Genomic DNA, 17,174 nt, shown 5'->3' on the forward strand with positions numbered 1-17,174 from the left:
TGTATGGGACATTTGTACAATCCACATATGAAGATAAGGGAAAAGGAGAAGTTTAGGTTCTATTCAAAAAGTCCTCTCACGTCACTTTTGGGCCAAGAGAAGATAGAGTCCAAGTCTCTCACGTTCTGGATTCAGATTCGGACTGCACAGACATACCTGACTCAAAACGCCAACAACTCTTTCATACGGACTCCAAATTGGGTGATTCTTTTTTGTTGGAAAGTAGATTTCGTGCTCTTCCCAACCCAATTGGAATCACCTTAAAATCCATCCGGAGCGTTGACTTAAAACCCAACACGGACGGCATCGACCTATTCATGCGGCCATCCTGGGCTTCACAAGGAGCTAGGACATGATACACATCGGAGCCGGAGGAGGCCGAGCCTGTTGGAAATATGCCCTAGAGGCAATAATAAATGATTATTATTATATTTCCTTATTCATGATAATTGTCTGTTATTCATGCGATAATTGTGTTATCCGGAAATCGTAATACATGTGTGAATACACAGACCACAACATGTCAGTGAGCCTCTAGTTGACTAGCTCGTTGATCAACTGATAGTCATGATTTCCTGACTATGGACATTGGATGTCATTGATAATGGGATCACATCATTAGGAGAATGATGTGATGGACAAGACCCAATCCTAAGCATAGCACAAGATCGTGTAGTTCGTTTGCTAGAGATTTTCCAATGTCAAGTATCTTTTCCTTAGACCATGAGATCGTGTAACTCCCGGATGCCGTAGGAGTGCTTTGGGTGTACCAAACGTCACAACGTAACTGGGTAACTATAAAGGTATACTACGGGTATCCCCAAAAGTATCTGTTGGGTTGACACGGATCGAGACTGGGATTTGTCACTCCATATGACGGAGAGGTATCTCTGGGCCCACTCGGTAATGCATCATCATAATGAGCTCAAAGTGACCAAGTGTTTGGTCACGGGATCATGCATTACGGTACGAGTAAAGTGACTTGCCGGTAACGAGATTGAACGAGGTATTGGGATACCGACGATCGAATCTCGGGCAAGTAACGTACCGATTGACAAAGGAAATTACATACGGGGTTGTTTGAATCCTCGACATCGTGGTTCATCCGATGAGATCATCGAGGAGCATGTGGGAGCCAACATGGGTACCCAGATCCCGATGTTGGTTATTGACCGGAGAGTCATCTCGGTCATGTCTACGTGTCTCCCGAACCCGTAGGGTCTACACACTTAAGGTTCGGTGATGCTAGGGTTGTAGAGATATGAGTATGCAGTAACCCGAAAGTTGTTCGGAGTCCCGGATGAGATCCTGGACGTCACGAGGAGTTCCGGAATGGTCCGGAGGTAAAGAATTACATATAGAAAGTCAGGTTTCGGCCATCGAGGAAGTTTCAGGGGTCACCGGTATTGTACCGGGACCACCGGAAGGGTCCCGAGGGTCCACCGGGTGGGGCCACCTATCCCGGAGGGCCCCATGGGCTGAAGTGGAAGGGGAACCAGCCCCTGGTGGGCTGGTGCGCCCCCCCTTGGGCCCCCCTGCGCCTAGGGTTAGAAACCCTAGGGGTGGGGGGCTCCTCCACCTGGCTTGGGTGGCAAGCCACCCCCTTGGTCGCCGCCCCCCTAGGAGATTGTATCTCCTAGGGCCGGCGCCCCCCCTAGGGGCCCTATATAAAGAGGAAGGAGGGCAGCCGCACCCATGCTCTTGGCGCCTCCCTCTCCCTCTCGCAGACGCTTGGCGAAGCCCTGCCGAGATCGCTGCTGCATCCACCACCACGCCGTCGTGCTGCTGGATCTCCATCAACCTCTCCTTCCCCCTTGCTAGATCAAGAAGGAGGAGACGTCTTCCCCAACCATACGTGTGTTGAACGCGGAGGTGTTGTCCGTTCAGCACTAGGATCATCGGTGATTTGCATCACGACGAGTACGACTCCCTCAACCCCGTTCTCTTGAACGCTTCTGCTCGATCTACAAGGGTATGTAGATGCACTCCTCTCTCTCGTTGCTAGATGAACTCATAGGTTGATCTTGGTGAAACCATAGGAAAAAATTTATTTTCTGCAACGTCCCCCAACAGTGGCATCATGAGCTAGGTCTATGTGTAGTTCTCTTTGCACGAGTAGAACACAAATTTGTTGTGGGCGTAGATGTTGTCAAATTTCTTGCCACTACTACTCTTATTTTGCTTCAGCGGTATCGTGGGATGAAGCGGCCCAGACCGACCTTACACGTACGCTTACGTGAGACAGGTTCCACCGACTGATATGCACTAGTTGCATAAGGTGGCTAGCGGGTGTCTGTCTCACCCACTTTAGTGGAGCGGATTTGATGAAAAGGGTCCTTATGAAGGGTAAATAGAATTTGACAAATCACGTTGTGGCTTTCACGTAGGTAAGAAAACATTCTTGCTAGAACCCTATTGCAGCCACGTAAAAGATGCAACAACAATTAGAGGACGTCTAACTTGTTTTTGTAGCATTTGCTTTGTGATGTGATATGGCCAAAAGTTGTGATGAATGATATATATGTGATGTATGAGATCATGTTCTTGTAATAGGAATCACGACTTGCATGTCGATGAGTATGACAACCGGCAGGAGCCATAGGAGTTGTCTTAATTATTGTATGACCTGCGTGTCAATGATTTAACGCCATGTAATTACTTTACTTTATTGCTAAACCGTTAGCCATAGTAGTAGAAGTAATAGTTGGCAAGCAACTTCATGGAGACACGATGATGGAGATCATGGTGTCATGCCAGTGACGAAGATGATCATGGAGCCCCGAAGATGGAGATCAAAGGAGTTATATGATATTGGCCATATCATGTCACTACTATTTGAGTGCATGTGATGTTTATCAAGTTTATGCATCTAGTTTACTTAGAACGACGGTAGTAAATAAGATGATCCCTCATAATAATTTCAAAAAAGTGTTCCCCCTAACTGTGCGCCGTTGCGAAAGTTCGTTGTTTTGAAGCACCACGTGATGATTGGGTGTGATAGATTCCAACGTCCACATACAACGGGTGTAAGACAGATTTACACATGCAAAACACTTAGGTTAACTTGACGAGCCTAGCATGTACAGACATGGCCTTAGAACACAAGAGACCGAAAGGTCGAACATGAGTCATATGGAAGATACCATCAACATGGAGATGTTCACCGATGATGACTAGTCCGTCTCACGTGATGATCGGACACGACCTAGTTGACTCGGATCATGTATCACTTAGATGACTAGAGGGATGTCTAATCTGAGTGGGAGTTCATTAAATAATTTGATTAGATGAACTTAATTATCATGAACTTAGTCTAAAAACCTTTGCATAAATGTCTTGTAGATCAAATGGCCAACGCTCATGTCAACATGAACTTCAACGCGTTTCTAGAGAAAACCAAGCTGAAAGATGATGGCAGCAACTATACGGACTGGGTCCGGAACCTGAGGATCATCCTCATAGCTGCCAAGAAAGCATATGTCCTAGAAGGACCGTTAGGTGAAGCACCCATCCCAGAGAACCAAGACGTTATGAACGCTTGGCAGTCACGTGCTGATGATTACTCCCTCATTCAGTGCGGCATGCTTTACAGCTTAGAACCGGGGCTCCAATGGCGTTTTGAGCAACACATAGCATATGAGATGTTTGAGGAGCTGAAAATGGTTTTCCAAGCTCATGCTCGGGTCGAGAGATATGAAGTCTCCGACAAGTTCTATAGTTGTAAGATGGAGGAAAATAGTTCTGTCAGTGAGCACATACTCAAAATGTCTGGGTTGCACAACCACTTGTCCCAGCTGGACATTAACCTCCCGGACAAGGCGGTCATTGACAGAATCCTTCAGTCGCTCCCACCACGCTACAAGAGCTTTGTGATGAACTACAATATGCAAGGAATGGAGAAAACTATTCCTGAAGTATTTTCAATGCTGAAATCAGCGGAGGTAGAAATCAAAAAGGAACATCAAGTGTTGATGGTCAATAAAACCACTAAGTTCAAGAAGGGCAAGGGTAAGAAGAACTTCAAGAAGAACGGCAAGGAAGTTGCCGCGCCCGGTAAGCCAGTTGCTGGGAAGAAGTCAAAGAATGGACCCAAGCCTGAGACTGAGTGCTTTTATTGCAAAGGGAAGGGTCACTGGAAGCGGAACTGCCTCAAATACTTAGCAGGCAAGAAGGCCGGCAACACTAAAGGTATATGTGATATACATGTAATTGATGTGTACCTTACCAGTACTCGTAGTAGCTCCTGGGTATTTGATACCGGTGTCGTTGCTCATATTTGTAACTCAAAGCAGGAGCTGCGGAATAAGCGGAGACTGACGAAGGACGAGGTGACGATGCGCGTCGGGAATGTTTCCAAGGTCGATGTGATCGCCGTCGGCACGCTACCTCTACATTTACCTACGGGATTAGTTTTGAACCTCAATAATTGTTATTTAGTGCCAGCTTTGAGCATGAACATTGTATCTGGATCTCGTTTAATGCGAGATGGCTACTCATTTAAATCTGAGAATAAAGGTTGTTCTATTTATATGAGAGATATGTTTTATGGTCATGCCCCGCTGGTCAATGGTTTATTCTTAATAAATCTCGAACGTAATGTTACACATATTCATAGTGTGAATACCAAAAGATGTAAAGTTGATAAGATAGTCCCACATACTTGTGGCACTGCCTCCTTGGTCACATTGGTGTCAAGCACATGAAGAAACTCCATGCCGATGGGCTTTTAGAGTCTCTAGATTATGAATCATTTGACACATGCGAACCATGCCTCATGGGCAAAATGACCAAGACTCCGTTCTCCGGAATAATGGAGCGAGCAACCAACTTATTGGAAATCATACATACTGATGTGTGCGGTCCAATGAGCGTTGAGGCTCGCGGAGGATATTGTTATGTTCTCACTCTCACTGATGACTTAAGTAGATATGGGTATGTCTACTTGATGAAACACAAGTCTGAGACCTTTGAAAAGTTCAAGGAATTTCAAAATGAGGTAGAGAATCAACGTGACCGAAAAATAAAGTTCTCACGATCAGATCGTGGAGGAGAATATTTAAGTCACGAATTTGGTACGCACTTAAGGAAATGTGGAATCGTTTCACAACGCACGCTGCCTGGAACACCTCAGCGCAACGGTGTGTCCGAACGTCGTAATCGCAATTTATTGGATATGGTGCGGTCTATGATGTCTCTTACCGATTTACCACTATCATTTTGGGGATATGCTCTAGAGACAGCTACATTCACTTTAAATAGGGCACCGTCTAAATCCGTTGAGACGACACCGTATGAATTATGGTTTGGGAAGAAACCTAAGCTGTCGTTTCTAAAAGTTTGGGGATGCGATGCTTATGTCAAGAAACTTCAACCTGAAAAGCTCGAACCCAAGTCGGAAAAATGCGTCTTCATAGGATACCCTAAGGAAACCATTGGGTATACCTTCTACCTTAGATTCGAAGGCAAGATCTTTGTTGCCAAGAACGGATCCTTTCTGGAGAAAGAGTTTCTCTCGAAAGGAGTAAGTGGGAGGAAAGTAGAACTCGATGAAGTACTACCTCTTGAACCAGAAAGTAGTGCAGCTCAGGAAAATGTTCCTGTGGTGCCTACACCGACTGGAGAGGAAATTAATGATGATGATCAAGGTACTTTGGATCAAGTTGCTACTGAACTTCGTAGGTCCACAAGGACATGTTCCACGCGAGAGTGGTATGGCAATCCTGTCCTGGAAATCATGTTGTTAGACAACGGTGAACCTTCAAACTATGAAGAAGTAATGGCAGGCCCAGATTCCAACAAATGGCTTGAAGCCATGCAATCCGAGATAGGATCCATGTATGAAAACAAAGTATGGACTTTGACAGACTTGCCCGATGATCGGCGAGCGATAGAAAACAAATGGATCTTTAAGAAGAAGACAGGCGCGATGGTAATGTTACCATCTATAAAGCTCGACTTGTTGCTAAGGGTTATCGACAAGTTCAAGGGGTTGACTATGATGAGACTTTCTCTTCCGTAGCGAAGCTAAAGTCCGTCCGAATCATGTTAGCAATTGCCGCATGCTATGATTATGAGATATGGCAGATGGACGTCAAAACGGCATTCCTTAACGGCTATCTTAAGGAAGAATTGTATATGATGCAACCGGAAGGTTTTGTCGATCCCGAGAATGCTAACAAAGTATGCAAGCTCCAACGATCCATTTATGGGCTGGTGCAAGCATCTCGGAGTTGGAACATTCACTTTGATGAGATGATCAAAGCGTTTGGATTTATGCAGACTTATGGAGAAGCCTGCGTTTACAAGAAAGTGAGTGGGAGCTCTGTAGCATTTCTCATATTATATGTAGATGACATACTTTTGATGGGAAATGATATAGAATTTTTGGACAGCATTAAGGCCTGCTTGAATAAGTGTTTTTCAATGAAGGACCTTGGAGAAGTTGCTTATATATTAGGCATCAAGATCTATAGGGATAGATCGAGACGCCTCATAGGTCTTTCACAAAGCACATACCTTGATAAGATATTGAAGAAGTTCAATATGGATCAGTCCAAGAAAGGGTTCTTGCCTGTATTGCAAGGTGTGAGATTGAGCTCGGCTCAATGCCCGACCACGGCAGAAGATATAGAAGAGATGAGTATCATCCCCTATGCCTCAGCCATAGGGTCTATTATGTATGCCATGCTGTGTACCAGAACTGATGTAAGCCTTGCCATAAGTTTGGTAGGAAAATACCAAAGTAATCCCGGCAAGGAACACTGGACAGCGGTCAAGAATATCCTGAAGTACCTGAAAAGGACTAAGGGTATGTTTCTCGTTTATGGAGGTGATGAAGAGCTCGTCGTAAAGGGTTACGTCGACGCTAGCTTCGACACAGATCTGGATGACTCTAAGTCACAAATCGGATACGTGTATATGTTGAATGGTGGGGCAGTAAGCTGGTGCATCTGCAAGCAGAGCGTCGTGGCGGGATCTACATGTGAAGCGGAGTACATGGCAGCCTCGGAGGCAGCGCATGAAGCAATATGGATGAAGGAGTTCATCACCGACCTAGGAGTCATACCCAATGCGTCGGGGCCGATCACTCTCTTCTGTGACAACACTGCATCTGTTGCCCTTGCCAAGGAGCCCAGGTTTCACAAGAAGACCAGGCACATCAAGCGTCATTTCAACTCCATCCGTGAAAATGTTCAAGATGGAGACATAGATATTTGCAAAGTGCATACGGATCTGAATGTCGCAGATCCGTTGACTAAACCTCTTCCGCGAGTAAAACATGATCAACACTAGAACTCTATGGGTGTTCGATTCATCACAATGTAACTAGATTATTGACTCTAGTGCAAGTGGGAGACTGTTGGAAATATGCCCTAGAGGCAATAATAAATGATTATTATTATATTTCCTTGTACATGATAATTGTCTGTTATTCATGCTATAACTGTGTTATCCGGAAATCATAATACATGTGTGAATACACAGACCACAACATGTCCCTAGTGAGCCTCTAGTTGACTAGCTCGTTGATCAACTGATAGTCATGATTTCCTGACTATGGACATTGGATGTCGTTGATAATGGGATCACATCATTAGGAGAATGATGTGATGGACAAGACCCAATCCTAAGCATAGCACAAGATCGTGTAGTTCGTTTGCTAGAGATTTTCCAATGTCAAGTATCTTTTCCTTAGACCATGAGATCGTGTAACTCCCGGATGCCGTAGGAGTGCTTTGGGTGTACCAAACGTCACAACGTAACTGGGTAACTATAAAGGTATACTACGGGTATCCCCAAAAGTATCTGTTGGGTTGACACGGATCGAGACTGGGATTTGTCACTCCATATGACGGAGAGGTATCTCTGGGCCCACTCGGTAATGCATCATCATAATGAGCTCAAAGTGACCAAGTGTTTGGTCACGGGATCATGCATTACGGTACGAGTAAAGTGACTTGCCGGTAACGAGATTGAACGAGGTATTGGGATACCGACGATCGAATCTCGGGCAAGTAACGTACCGATTGACAAAGGAAATTACATACGGGGTTGTTTGAATCCTCGACATCGTGGTTCATCCGATGAGATCATCGAGGAGCATGTGGGAGCCAACATGGGTACCCAGATCCCGCTGTTGGTTATTGATCGGAGAGTCATCTCGGTCATTTCTACATGTCTCCCGAACCCGTAGGGTCTACACACTTAAGGTTCGGTGACGCTAGGGTTGTAGAGATATGAGTATGCAGTAACCCGAAAGTTGTTCGGAGTCCCGGATGAGATCTCGGACGTCACGAGGAGTTCCGGAATGGTCCGGAGGTAAATAATTATATATAGGAAGTCAGGTTTCGGCCATCGGAAAAGTTTCGGGGGTCACCGGTATTGTACCGGGACCACCGGAAGGGTCCCGGGGGTCCACCGGGTGGGCCACCTATCCCGAAGGGCCCCATGGGCTGAAGTGGGAGGGGAACCAGCCCCTGGTGGGCTGGTGCGCCCCCCCCCCTTGGGCCCCCCTGCGCCTAGGGTTGGAAACCCTAGGGGTGGGGGCGCCTCCACCTGGCTTGGGGGACAAGCCACCCCCTTGGCCGCCGCCCCTCCTAGGAGATTGCATCTCCTAGCCGCCCCCTAGGGGCCCTATATAAACAGGGGGGAGGGCAGCCGCACCGATGCTCTTGGCGCCTCCCTCTCCCTCTGCTACACCTCTCCCTCTCGCAGACGCTTGGCGAAGCCCTGCCGAGATCGCTGCTGCATCCACCACCACGTCGTCGTGCTGCTGGATCTCCATCAATCTCTCCTTCCCCCTTGCTGGATCAAGAAGGAGGAGACGTCTTCCCCAACCGTACGTGTGTTGAACGCGGAGGTGCTGTCCGTTCAGCACTAGGATCATCGGTGATTTGGATCACGACGAGTACGACTCCCTCAACCCCATTCTCTTGAACGCTTCTGCTCGATCTACAAGGGTATGTAGATGCACTCCTCTCTCTCTCGTTGCTAGATGAACTCATAGATTGATCTTGGTGAAACTGTAGGAAATTTTTTATTTTCTGCAACGTTCCCCAACAGGGCCATGGAGAGACGACGTGTCATCTGAGAGATTTCGGAGGGTGGCAAAGGGAGGTGGAAGTTTTGTATGTTTATTGATTTCTGTAGAAGCAAAATACTTCTTGATTAAAGGAAATTCCAACTCTTTGGCCACTCCCAAGTCCCAACTTTGTATGTTATTATGGAAGAAAAGAATGATGGCATTCAAAGGACAACATGCCTTCCTGATACAATCTTCCTAAAGTGTTTTTTTTATTTTCTGCTTCTGGTATCTTGAGGAGAACATTCTTTGTTGGATTTCCTGCGTGGGACAGTTCTTGCCTACTCATTGTGGTCTCAAGGGGTTTCGTAGTTCAGTCTAGAATTCAGCCCTGGATATGTCACATGTCAGTGCAATATGTCTTGGCTTCGTAAAGTAAAACTTTCATTTCCTACTTGTGGTATCGTTAGGAAGTTCCTCAAGTCTGAAATGAGAAAACTTCATTGTTGAATTTGTTTCAACATGTTTTTCAAAGATGTTTGTGCCGCTTAATAACTCATTTATGTCTAGTATGAGTAGCACTTTTAAGTTTTTCTCCTTACGGTCCAGTGCTTGGAGTATGTCTACTTGTTTAAATGGTTTGCTGTAAGTCTTGAATAAAAGCTTTAGGAAGAAAGGGCTGAAAGTGGGACACTGGGACCAACCAGCTAGTCTGTTATGGATTCTTAAAAATGTTATATTGTGTGTCTATACTGTGTGCTAACATACCCGTAGCTTTCCTACTGCATACTAAAATTATGCACTTTGATCTTCCTGCTTTGAGCTAATAATCGGTTATATTCTACATGGACAATACTGTAGGACAGTGTTCGGGCTCTTTTTTTTGCTAGTTTTGATTGACTAGATAGTGCAACTCATGAGGTCCTTCCTTCCTGCACGAGGCTAGTTAATTAAACTAGGATATTGTGTTTTTGTGTATCGAGTTATGTATTCTCAGTTCCTTCTGCAACTGTCTTTGTGTATCGCAGGCTGGTGGTGATCTGGAGATGGTGGGTTAACTGCTGGAAGTTTGGTCTTGTGGAGGGCGAGAAGACGCATCAGATTTCCTTTACATTTCCGACAATAGCTTTGTCGTTTTCGGTTGCCCGCTAAATGCGGTGTTTGTGGTGGTGTGATTTTGTTGCGGCCAGGGCCAGGGTCAGGCCTGATTGATGGACGCGTTGTTGTTTTGTTGCCTTTGCTCACCAAGCCGGTTGAGGAGGCGTCATATAGTTTGTTTTTTGTGTGGATGATCAGTTTTTATGATAGCATGTTCGTGTTTTTCCGAGCAATTTGTACTTGTGATGTTGAAGAAAAGAGATATAGCATGTTTGTAACAAGGGATGGATGTTGTATATGCAGGTTTGATTGATTGAATCGTGCATCATCAAACCAAATATTTGCCCGGCTCTTTAAGGATCTAGAGGAGGATTTGTTGGCCACATATACATAATCAATTCGTCCTTGTTTGAGGATCCACCCCTATGTTACCAGATCCATCCATTTTGCTTTGATTGTAAATGCTACTAGATTCCTTTGGCTTTGCTTGCAACTTGTTATTCTTGTGAAATAAGAGAAAAGGGACTGACCATGCCAATGAACCTCAACCAAGAACTTGAACATAAGAAAGATATTACAAAGTCTAGAACAACTGATTTTCAACATCCTCAAAGAAAGCAGAATAGTATTGCTCGACTGACTTGGAAAAGTTAGTTTGCAATAAAATACAGAGACCCGGTTAAAAATATGTATGGAGACTATATTGTAAAGGCGAGTAATCTTCTTTCCAAGTCATTGAAAAAAACAAGGCCTTTTTCATGTAAATGGCAAGGATGTGTGCCCGCCACCACCGTCGTCATCATGCAGTCTGACTTGCGCCACCTCACCGATCCATGGCACTACTTTCCTTCATCATGCGGCCTGGATTGCGCCATCTCATTGATCCGTGGGACGACCTTCACTCTGGCCATGGACCAACCTTCTAAAGCCATCTCTATCTCTATATATACTAGACATAGGGACTCATCCGCATGCGGGGTGCGCGTGCGACTTGGACTTGGGGCTTGGCGACGACTGAGGCTGAGGATGAGGCTAAGGCGGGAGGAAACCGCTTCGGCGAGATCCAGAATGTAGTTTTTGAAGCAAGCGAAGTGGGCCACGAACCTGGTGAGTTCGCTAGCTACCAGAGGGTGGTTGATTTCAATGGAAAAACACTCTCCATGGCCAGAGGAGGCCGCTCCGATGAGATCCATAATGTAGTTCACTGGCAGAGGAGGCCACTCCGGCGAGACCGCAATCGTGAAGCAGCAGGCAAACACTGCTTGTCCTACTTGGATAGTTGGTCAATGGTACAAGAGGTGGGGCTGCGGCTGGAGGAGGAAGAAATGATCATTCAGTTGGTTTATTATATAAGCTGTCCTGTTTGGAAAATACTTCCAGTTGGCGATAATGCAAGGCGTGTACCCCTTCACTTCATCCCCAACTTGTACTATGACTATATATACTCCCCCACCTCCTTCTAGCTAGGGTTAGCATTGTGATAGCTCATTTGAGATAGAGCTTTGCTCATCCATACGGATCTCCTCCTTGTGAGAGACCGCGGCCTCTTCGGAGAAGATCCACCATGGATTCAAGACCCCTTTATGGGAAGATCCCTCGTGGATTCAAGACCTCCTCTCGGAGATGAGCTACCGCCACTTGTATCGTCCGTTGTTGACTTTGGATCTCGTGTATCTCTTTGTGTTTCTTGGATCTAGCACTTGTGTGATCAATCACTTGTCGGTTGAGTGTTTCTCTCGTTTTCTCCCGTGATTTCCCTTGTGTTCTTCCGCGCGTTCTTCGTGTTTCCCCGTAGGATCCTCTCCAAACGTGAAAGATCGGCCCCTAGGGTTCCGCCCTACATCAGGTGGCATCCTCCTCCTCCATTGATGGTGGTAGTTGTGGCTAGGGCTTTGATGGTGGCCATCTCTGCTCGTTCTCTGTTTGGGGTCGGTGGAGTCATGGGTTGGCCCTCCTCTCGAGGGGGCAGCGAGGCGCATGGTGTCCGCGAAAATAATGTGTGTGGATTGGTCTAGGAGTAAAAGAGGAGAGGTCGAGGGGGGGCATCAACATCCGCCTTTTATGGGCGTGCAACATGAAATTGGGGAATGAATGAGTGCGGGAAGGTGAAAATACGGCAGACGATGTCAATGGACATGTTCCCCAATGCTTGTAGGACTGGTACATGTGACATTATCATTAAGCAAGGAGGACAAAAGGGCTGAAATGTCACTCGTGCCACATTAGTTGGGTTTAGGACACAACTCTAAAACATACCCCTACCTCCAAATATGGAGGCTACGATCCAATTTTTGAAGTGCACTCCATTCATTTCCGGAGGTTCGGGCACTTATGATAGACTTTTTTCCTAACTCTAGCCTTCATATTGACGGTTATTACAGAGTCCCCCCTCCCCCCTGGTCGAATCTGCTAGAGTTCTTGTTGCAACTATGTCTTTTTCAAGGATTGCAAGGGGTTCCACACATACGAAGTACAATTTTAGTGACGCGGAGAAAGGAGAGAAACATTCGTGTACATGGTAGGATTTTCATAGATATCTTGTAGATTGTCATTTTGTTGTCTTGTGGATCTCACAATGAATTATGACCAAAATATAATATTTACATATGCATATAAATTGCATGATCATCCATATTGCTGCTTGTAGGTTATATTTGTACATGTTTTAAGGGGGAAATTCAAAGATAGACTGATGTTGTGGCTTGTGCAGTTGTGATGATATGAGTCGTCTGCTTCCTCTGATCTAAGAAGGTGCTGCCCCCCAAGTGCAAGGGTGTAGTAAGCAGCAATTTTCGTCAAGTGGATGACCTTAAGATTTATCGAACCAGCATGAATTTGCGATACAATCAATGATCAATATTTGCACACATCAATTACAAAACTGCTTGGATACTCGAGTCGATTTTACGGATCTCGATGGTAACAAGATATTGTGAAGAGGCCGAGTGGCGAGTATAGTGCCATCACTGATTGATCTATTGGCCCCCAATGAAACTAGTCAGCAAGTTGTCAGTCTCACTAGATTTGCCATTTACAAGAATTAAATGTAAGTGTGTATAGAAGATATTGCGACGGAGAAGTAAAAGCAAGGAATTGTAAGAGAGAGCGTTTGATCAAGGTTGAAAGAAACAGAAAGAAGAATGGATTGGGACCCATAGGTTCACTACTGGTTTCTCTCTAAAAGATAGCATGGCGTGGTGAAAAATTAGAGGTGGGTATCGATGAAATTGCGGTTTTTATGACTATGACTGTCCACGGCAAAGTTAACATATAAGCACTCACAACCAAACATCTATAAACCATTATTCAACTGCATGTATTGCTAATACTTCACTCAAGACCACTAACCAACATGCATCTTAAAGTATCAAGTAAAAATAGAATATTGCATCAAGTATGATGACATGAAGTAGATGATATATTGTCTTCATCTAGAAGAGGATCTATGGCGCGGACGTGCGCGGGCACCGAGTCCCTCGTGTGTGCTTTTTCTTTTTGGCTTCTGATTTTCAATCTTTTATAACTTTTGAATGAAATGTCCAATTAAAATTATGTTTTCATGTTCGTGTTTCTTGCGACGAGGACTTTCAAATAAGATCCATTTTAAGTACATCTTTAGGAGTTTTTAAAAATTCCGTTAAGTTTCAACCTTTGAAACTTATTATGAGAGATCGACAAAATCACAACTTTTGAACAAATAAAAAGATTAAATTTTCAACTTGGTACGAGCGACCGAGAAAACCGCAAGTTCCAGATGCAAAACCGTAAGTTTCAACTATCAAATATTAAAACTTAATGTTCCCTCGTGCGGGATCCAACTACTTTGTGGATCGAGATGCAATCGGGTGGCCGGGAGGGCTTGACCGGTGCATGCCCCTGTGAAATTCCGGTTTTCACCCTTACGTTTAAAAAGACAACTACATAATCATCTTTTTATCTCTAGTGACAATAACACAATAAAAGATTTTTCCACTTGATGTCACCACAATAGAATTTTGCAAGGTTGAGCTCATCTGTCATACACAACTCCCTCTTGAAGATGGCTTTTTTCTTATTATTTGCAATTGTATGTGTCTTAAAGTCAGATTTGTACTATGATTTTTCTGCAGAAGTAGCTATTTATCATTTGTCTTAGAAAAATAGCAAAATCGAGGCCATAATTATCTGATCAGCTTTAGTGGGCGAATCATGGCATTGTCCTCATGATCCAAAATCTGCGAGTAAAAGCAGCAAAACGTCAATGGTGTCTTGGCTAGTAAAAATAATTTGTTTGTTTGTAAATGATTAACACGTACGTGACAGTGATAGACGTAGCCGGGCTCGGCCGTGGCGTCGAAGGGGTAGGCCTCGCCGGTCTCCACCATCAAGAACTTGACGACCACCGTCGTCAGATATCCCGGCGCCATCTTCCCCACGTTCTTCCATGTCCTCTCGTGCTCCGGCACGCCCACCACGTCCCCGGCCGCGTGCCGGCTCACGTTGCACCAGTCTGCGTCGTTGTGCCTGGCCATGCAACGCCTCAACTCGTCCAGCCCGACAAGCCCCCGGGCGCGCACCGCCTGGAACGTGGCCAGGTGGAGGTGGAGCGGGTGGTCGTCCGGCGTCAGGTTGACCACCTCCCACACCTCCGTCGCGCCCACGCGCGGCGTCTCCGTCGCCGGGTCCTCCAGGCGCTTCCCGTTGATGTATAGGTGCGTCGGGCCGCCCGTCGCTCCATCGTCGTCGTACTCGTACAACACGATGTACCGCTTCCGCGCCGCCTCTTCCTCGGCGACCTTGACGTACTCCAGCAGCCTCGCCGGCACCCTGGAGTGGTCCCTTGTCTTCGCTGGCTCGACGACGAACTTCATCACCTTGCTGGAGAGGCGGCCCGGCGCGTTGCCGTTGGGGAACGGGTACGGCGCCGTGTTCACTAGCTCCACCTCGGGCGTGTTGGACTCGTCGTCGGAGAAGTCGACGACGACGTCGAACGACTCGGACACGCCGACAAGGACGTGGGTGGCGGCGACCGGCCGGGGCAGGTAGCTGGTGTCGGAGCCGACGACGTGGAAGGGGAGGCCGTTGCTCAGCGAGAGGTTGAAGTAGCGCGCGTTGCTGGCGTTGATGACGCGGAAGCGGTAGCGACGGCGGGCGACGGGAAGGAACGGCCACACCTTGCCGTTGACGGTGACGGCGTCGCCGAAGTACTCGGGCTGCCACTGCGGGTGGACGCGCGGGTTGTCCCCGGTGGAGTTCATGTAGAGGGAGCCGTCGGCGTAGAAGCTGCGGTCGGCGAGCACGAGCACGCGGTCGAACTCGTCGCCGCTGGGGAGGCCGAGTGGCCACTCGACCGCCGGATTACGGATGACGTAGGCGCCGAGGAGGCCGGCGAGGAGGTTGGCGCGCGTGAGGCCGAGAGCGTGGTCGTGGTACCAGAGGACACCGGGGGACTGAACGTTCGGGTACACGTACGTCGGCGTAGTCCACTTGGCGCCGGTCTCGCGAAAGCCGGCGGTGAACCAGGCGAAGGCGCTGCCGTCGGACTGCGGCGGGTGCACGCCGCCGTGGAGGTGGACGACGGTCGGGACGCCGCCGTGCCTGGGGATGGCGACGGGCACGGTGGGGTCCCACGGGAGGATGTGTTGCTCCGGCAGGTGGTTCTCCCACGTCACCGACAGAGGGACCCCTTGCAGGGCCTCGATGGTCGGCCCGGGGAATGTGGCGCTCTTCGCAGACTCTCCGAACGCGAACACGGTGGTCGCCGGCAGGTCGCGGTGGAATTTCTGCACGCATGCAGGATGCATCCACACACAGGACATGAGCCGGCGAGGTGGACCAAGTGATCACACGGTACACACATACACAAAGTAAAGAAGAGCAATGATGTTACGGACGAACCCATTTCTTGCGGTACATGCCGACGGCGAGGTGCACCGGCGTGGCGCGGCCGCGTTCCATGGAGTAGCCGTGTATCTTGGGCATCTGGGGGAGCCTGTCGACGTACATTTCCAGCGAGCCGGCGACCTTCTCCAGCGTGTCCTCCGACACCGGCGGTGGCGGCGGCCTGGTCCCGGCCGCGAGGCCGGCGAGCACTAGAAGGACGGTGAGCGCCGTCTCGCCGAGCATTCCGTCCGGCATGAATGTAGATGTAGCTTCCTCTACAACAAGCCAATTTTCTCAAGGCAGAAGCATTCACTATGTTAGTGCACGCGTGCAATATATGGTGAACTGCCAAGTGCTGTACGTGTCAAGATGCAATGCAAGAAACAAATGATGTGGTGAGTGCACTATGTTATCTAGCTAGTTTTGGTGAGTATCTATTTGCATGCTGATGTGTGGAGCTTCCACTAGCTACCCTTTTCCCTTTTTCTTTTGTCGGTATGTCTGGCTGGTGCCAAAATTTGCCCTACCAACATTTTGGCCCTTACTTGGTTGGTTGTCAAAATTTTGGCTGCGTATGGAATCTTGCAAGCTCTCCTCCCATTCTCCTCACAAAATCTTGCCAACAATTTTGTGTCAGCAAAGGTTCAAGGAATCTCCGCGTTAGCTATGTCTCGGTTGCCTGAAAACACAATTCAAATCAGTCGATTTTGTTCGGCGCCCTAGGTCGAGACATCAAGAGCGAGCCGGAGTCGGCGACGACGTGGCCGGCCACGGCGTCACATGCGAAGGCAAATCAAAGGTTAGATCGTATATTGGGTGAACGGGTGCGGGAGGGTTGCCGACGACGGAATCGTGGAAGATGGCCAGGACAACATCAGGGTGGTGGCTCCGGTAAGGCTTCCGCAAGGTGTTAGCACCGGCAGGCGTGGTGCAGACAGTTGGGCCGATGGTACAAGAGGTGGGGCTGCGGCTTGAGGAGGAAGACGACTGGGTCAGTTGCAAGTTTGAAGCCGTTGCGATACAAAGGGGGGAAATGGTTGGTTGTCAAAAAAAAAGAAACCCTGCACCGCTGAGTTATTCTCCCTCTTCCTAAAATAAATATTGTTGATTTAGCACAATTTTGTAGTAACTTTATACTAAATCAATGACACTTATTTTGATATATGTGCTTCTATATTTTGGTAGCAAATGG

The 17,174-nt window shown here is 47.4% G+C and overlaps 1 protein-coding gene across 1 annotated transcript; it reads right to left on the reverse strand.

The window, feature by feature from the left end:
• Positions 1–14,108: 14,108 nt before the first annotated feature.
• LOC119293261 (multicopper oxidase LPR1 homolog 1-like) lies at positions 14,109–16,748 on the reverse strand. The gene is made up of 3 exons (XM_037571787.1): positions 15,998–16,748; positions 14,416–15,882; positions 14,109–14,334 (listed from the first exon to the last, which is right to left on the reverse strand). The coding sequence occupies exons 1-3, from the start codon at positions 16,235–16,237 to the stop codon at positions 14,281–14,283; spliced, it is 1,761 nt and encodes a 586-aa protein (XP_037427684.1). The 5' UTR covers positions 16,238–16,748; the 3' UTR covers positions 14,109–14,280.
• Between the last annotated feature and the right edge of the window lie 426 nt (positions 16,749–17,174).

This window comes from Triticum dicoccoides, chromosome 4B (assembly GCF_002162155.2).
Source record: "Triticum dicoccoides isolate Atlit2015 ecotype Zavitan chromosome 4B, WEW_v2.0, whole genome shotgun sequence".
Classification (NCBI taxonomy): Eukaryota; Viridiplantae; Streptophyta; class Magnoliopsida; order Poales; family Poaceae; genus Triticum; species Triticum dicoccoides.

Bases quoted from the DNA above. Each gene is read 5' to 3' on its own strand.
- LOC119293261 (XM_037571787.1), bottom strand. From the start codon at position 16,237: ATGCCGGACGGAATGCTCGGCGAGACGGCGCTCACCGTCCTTCTAGTG. The intron at 15,883-15,997 runs GTTCGTCCGTAA...GCATGCGTGCAG, and splicing joins GCATGTACCGCAAGAAATGG to AAATTCCACCGCGACCTGCC. The intron at 14,335-14,415 runs GTACGTGTTAAT...TTTTACTCGCAG, and splicing joins GCTACGTCTATCACTGTCAC to ATTTTGGATCATGAGGACAA.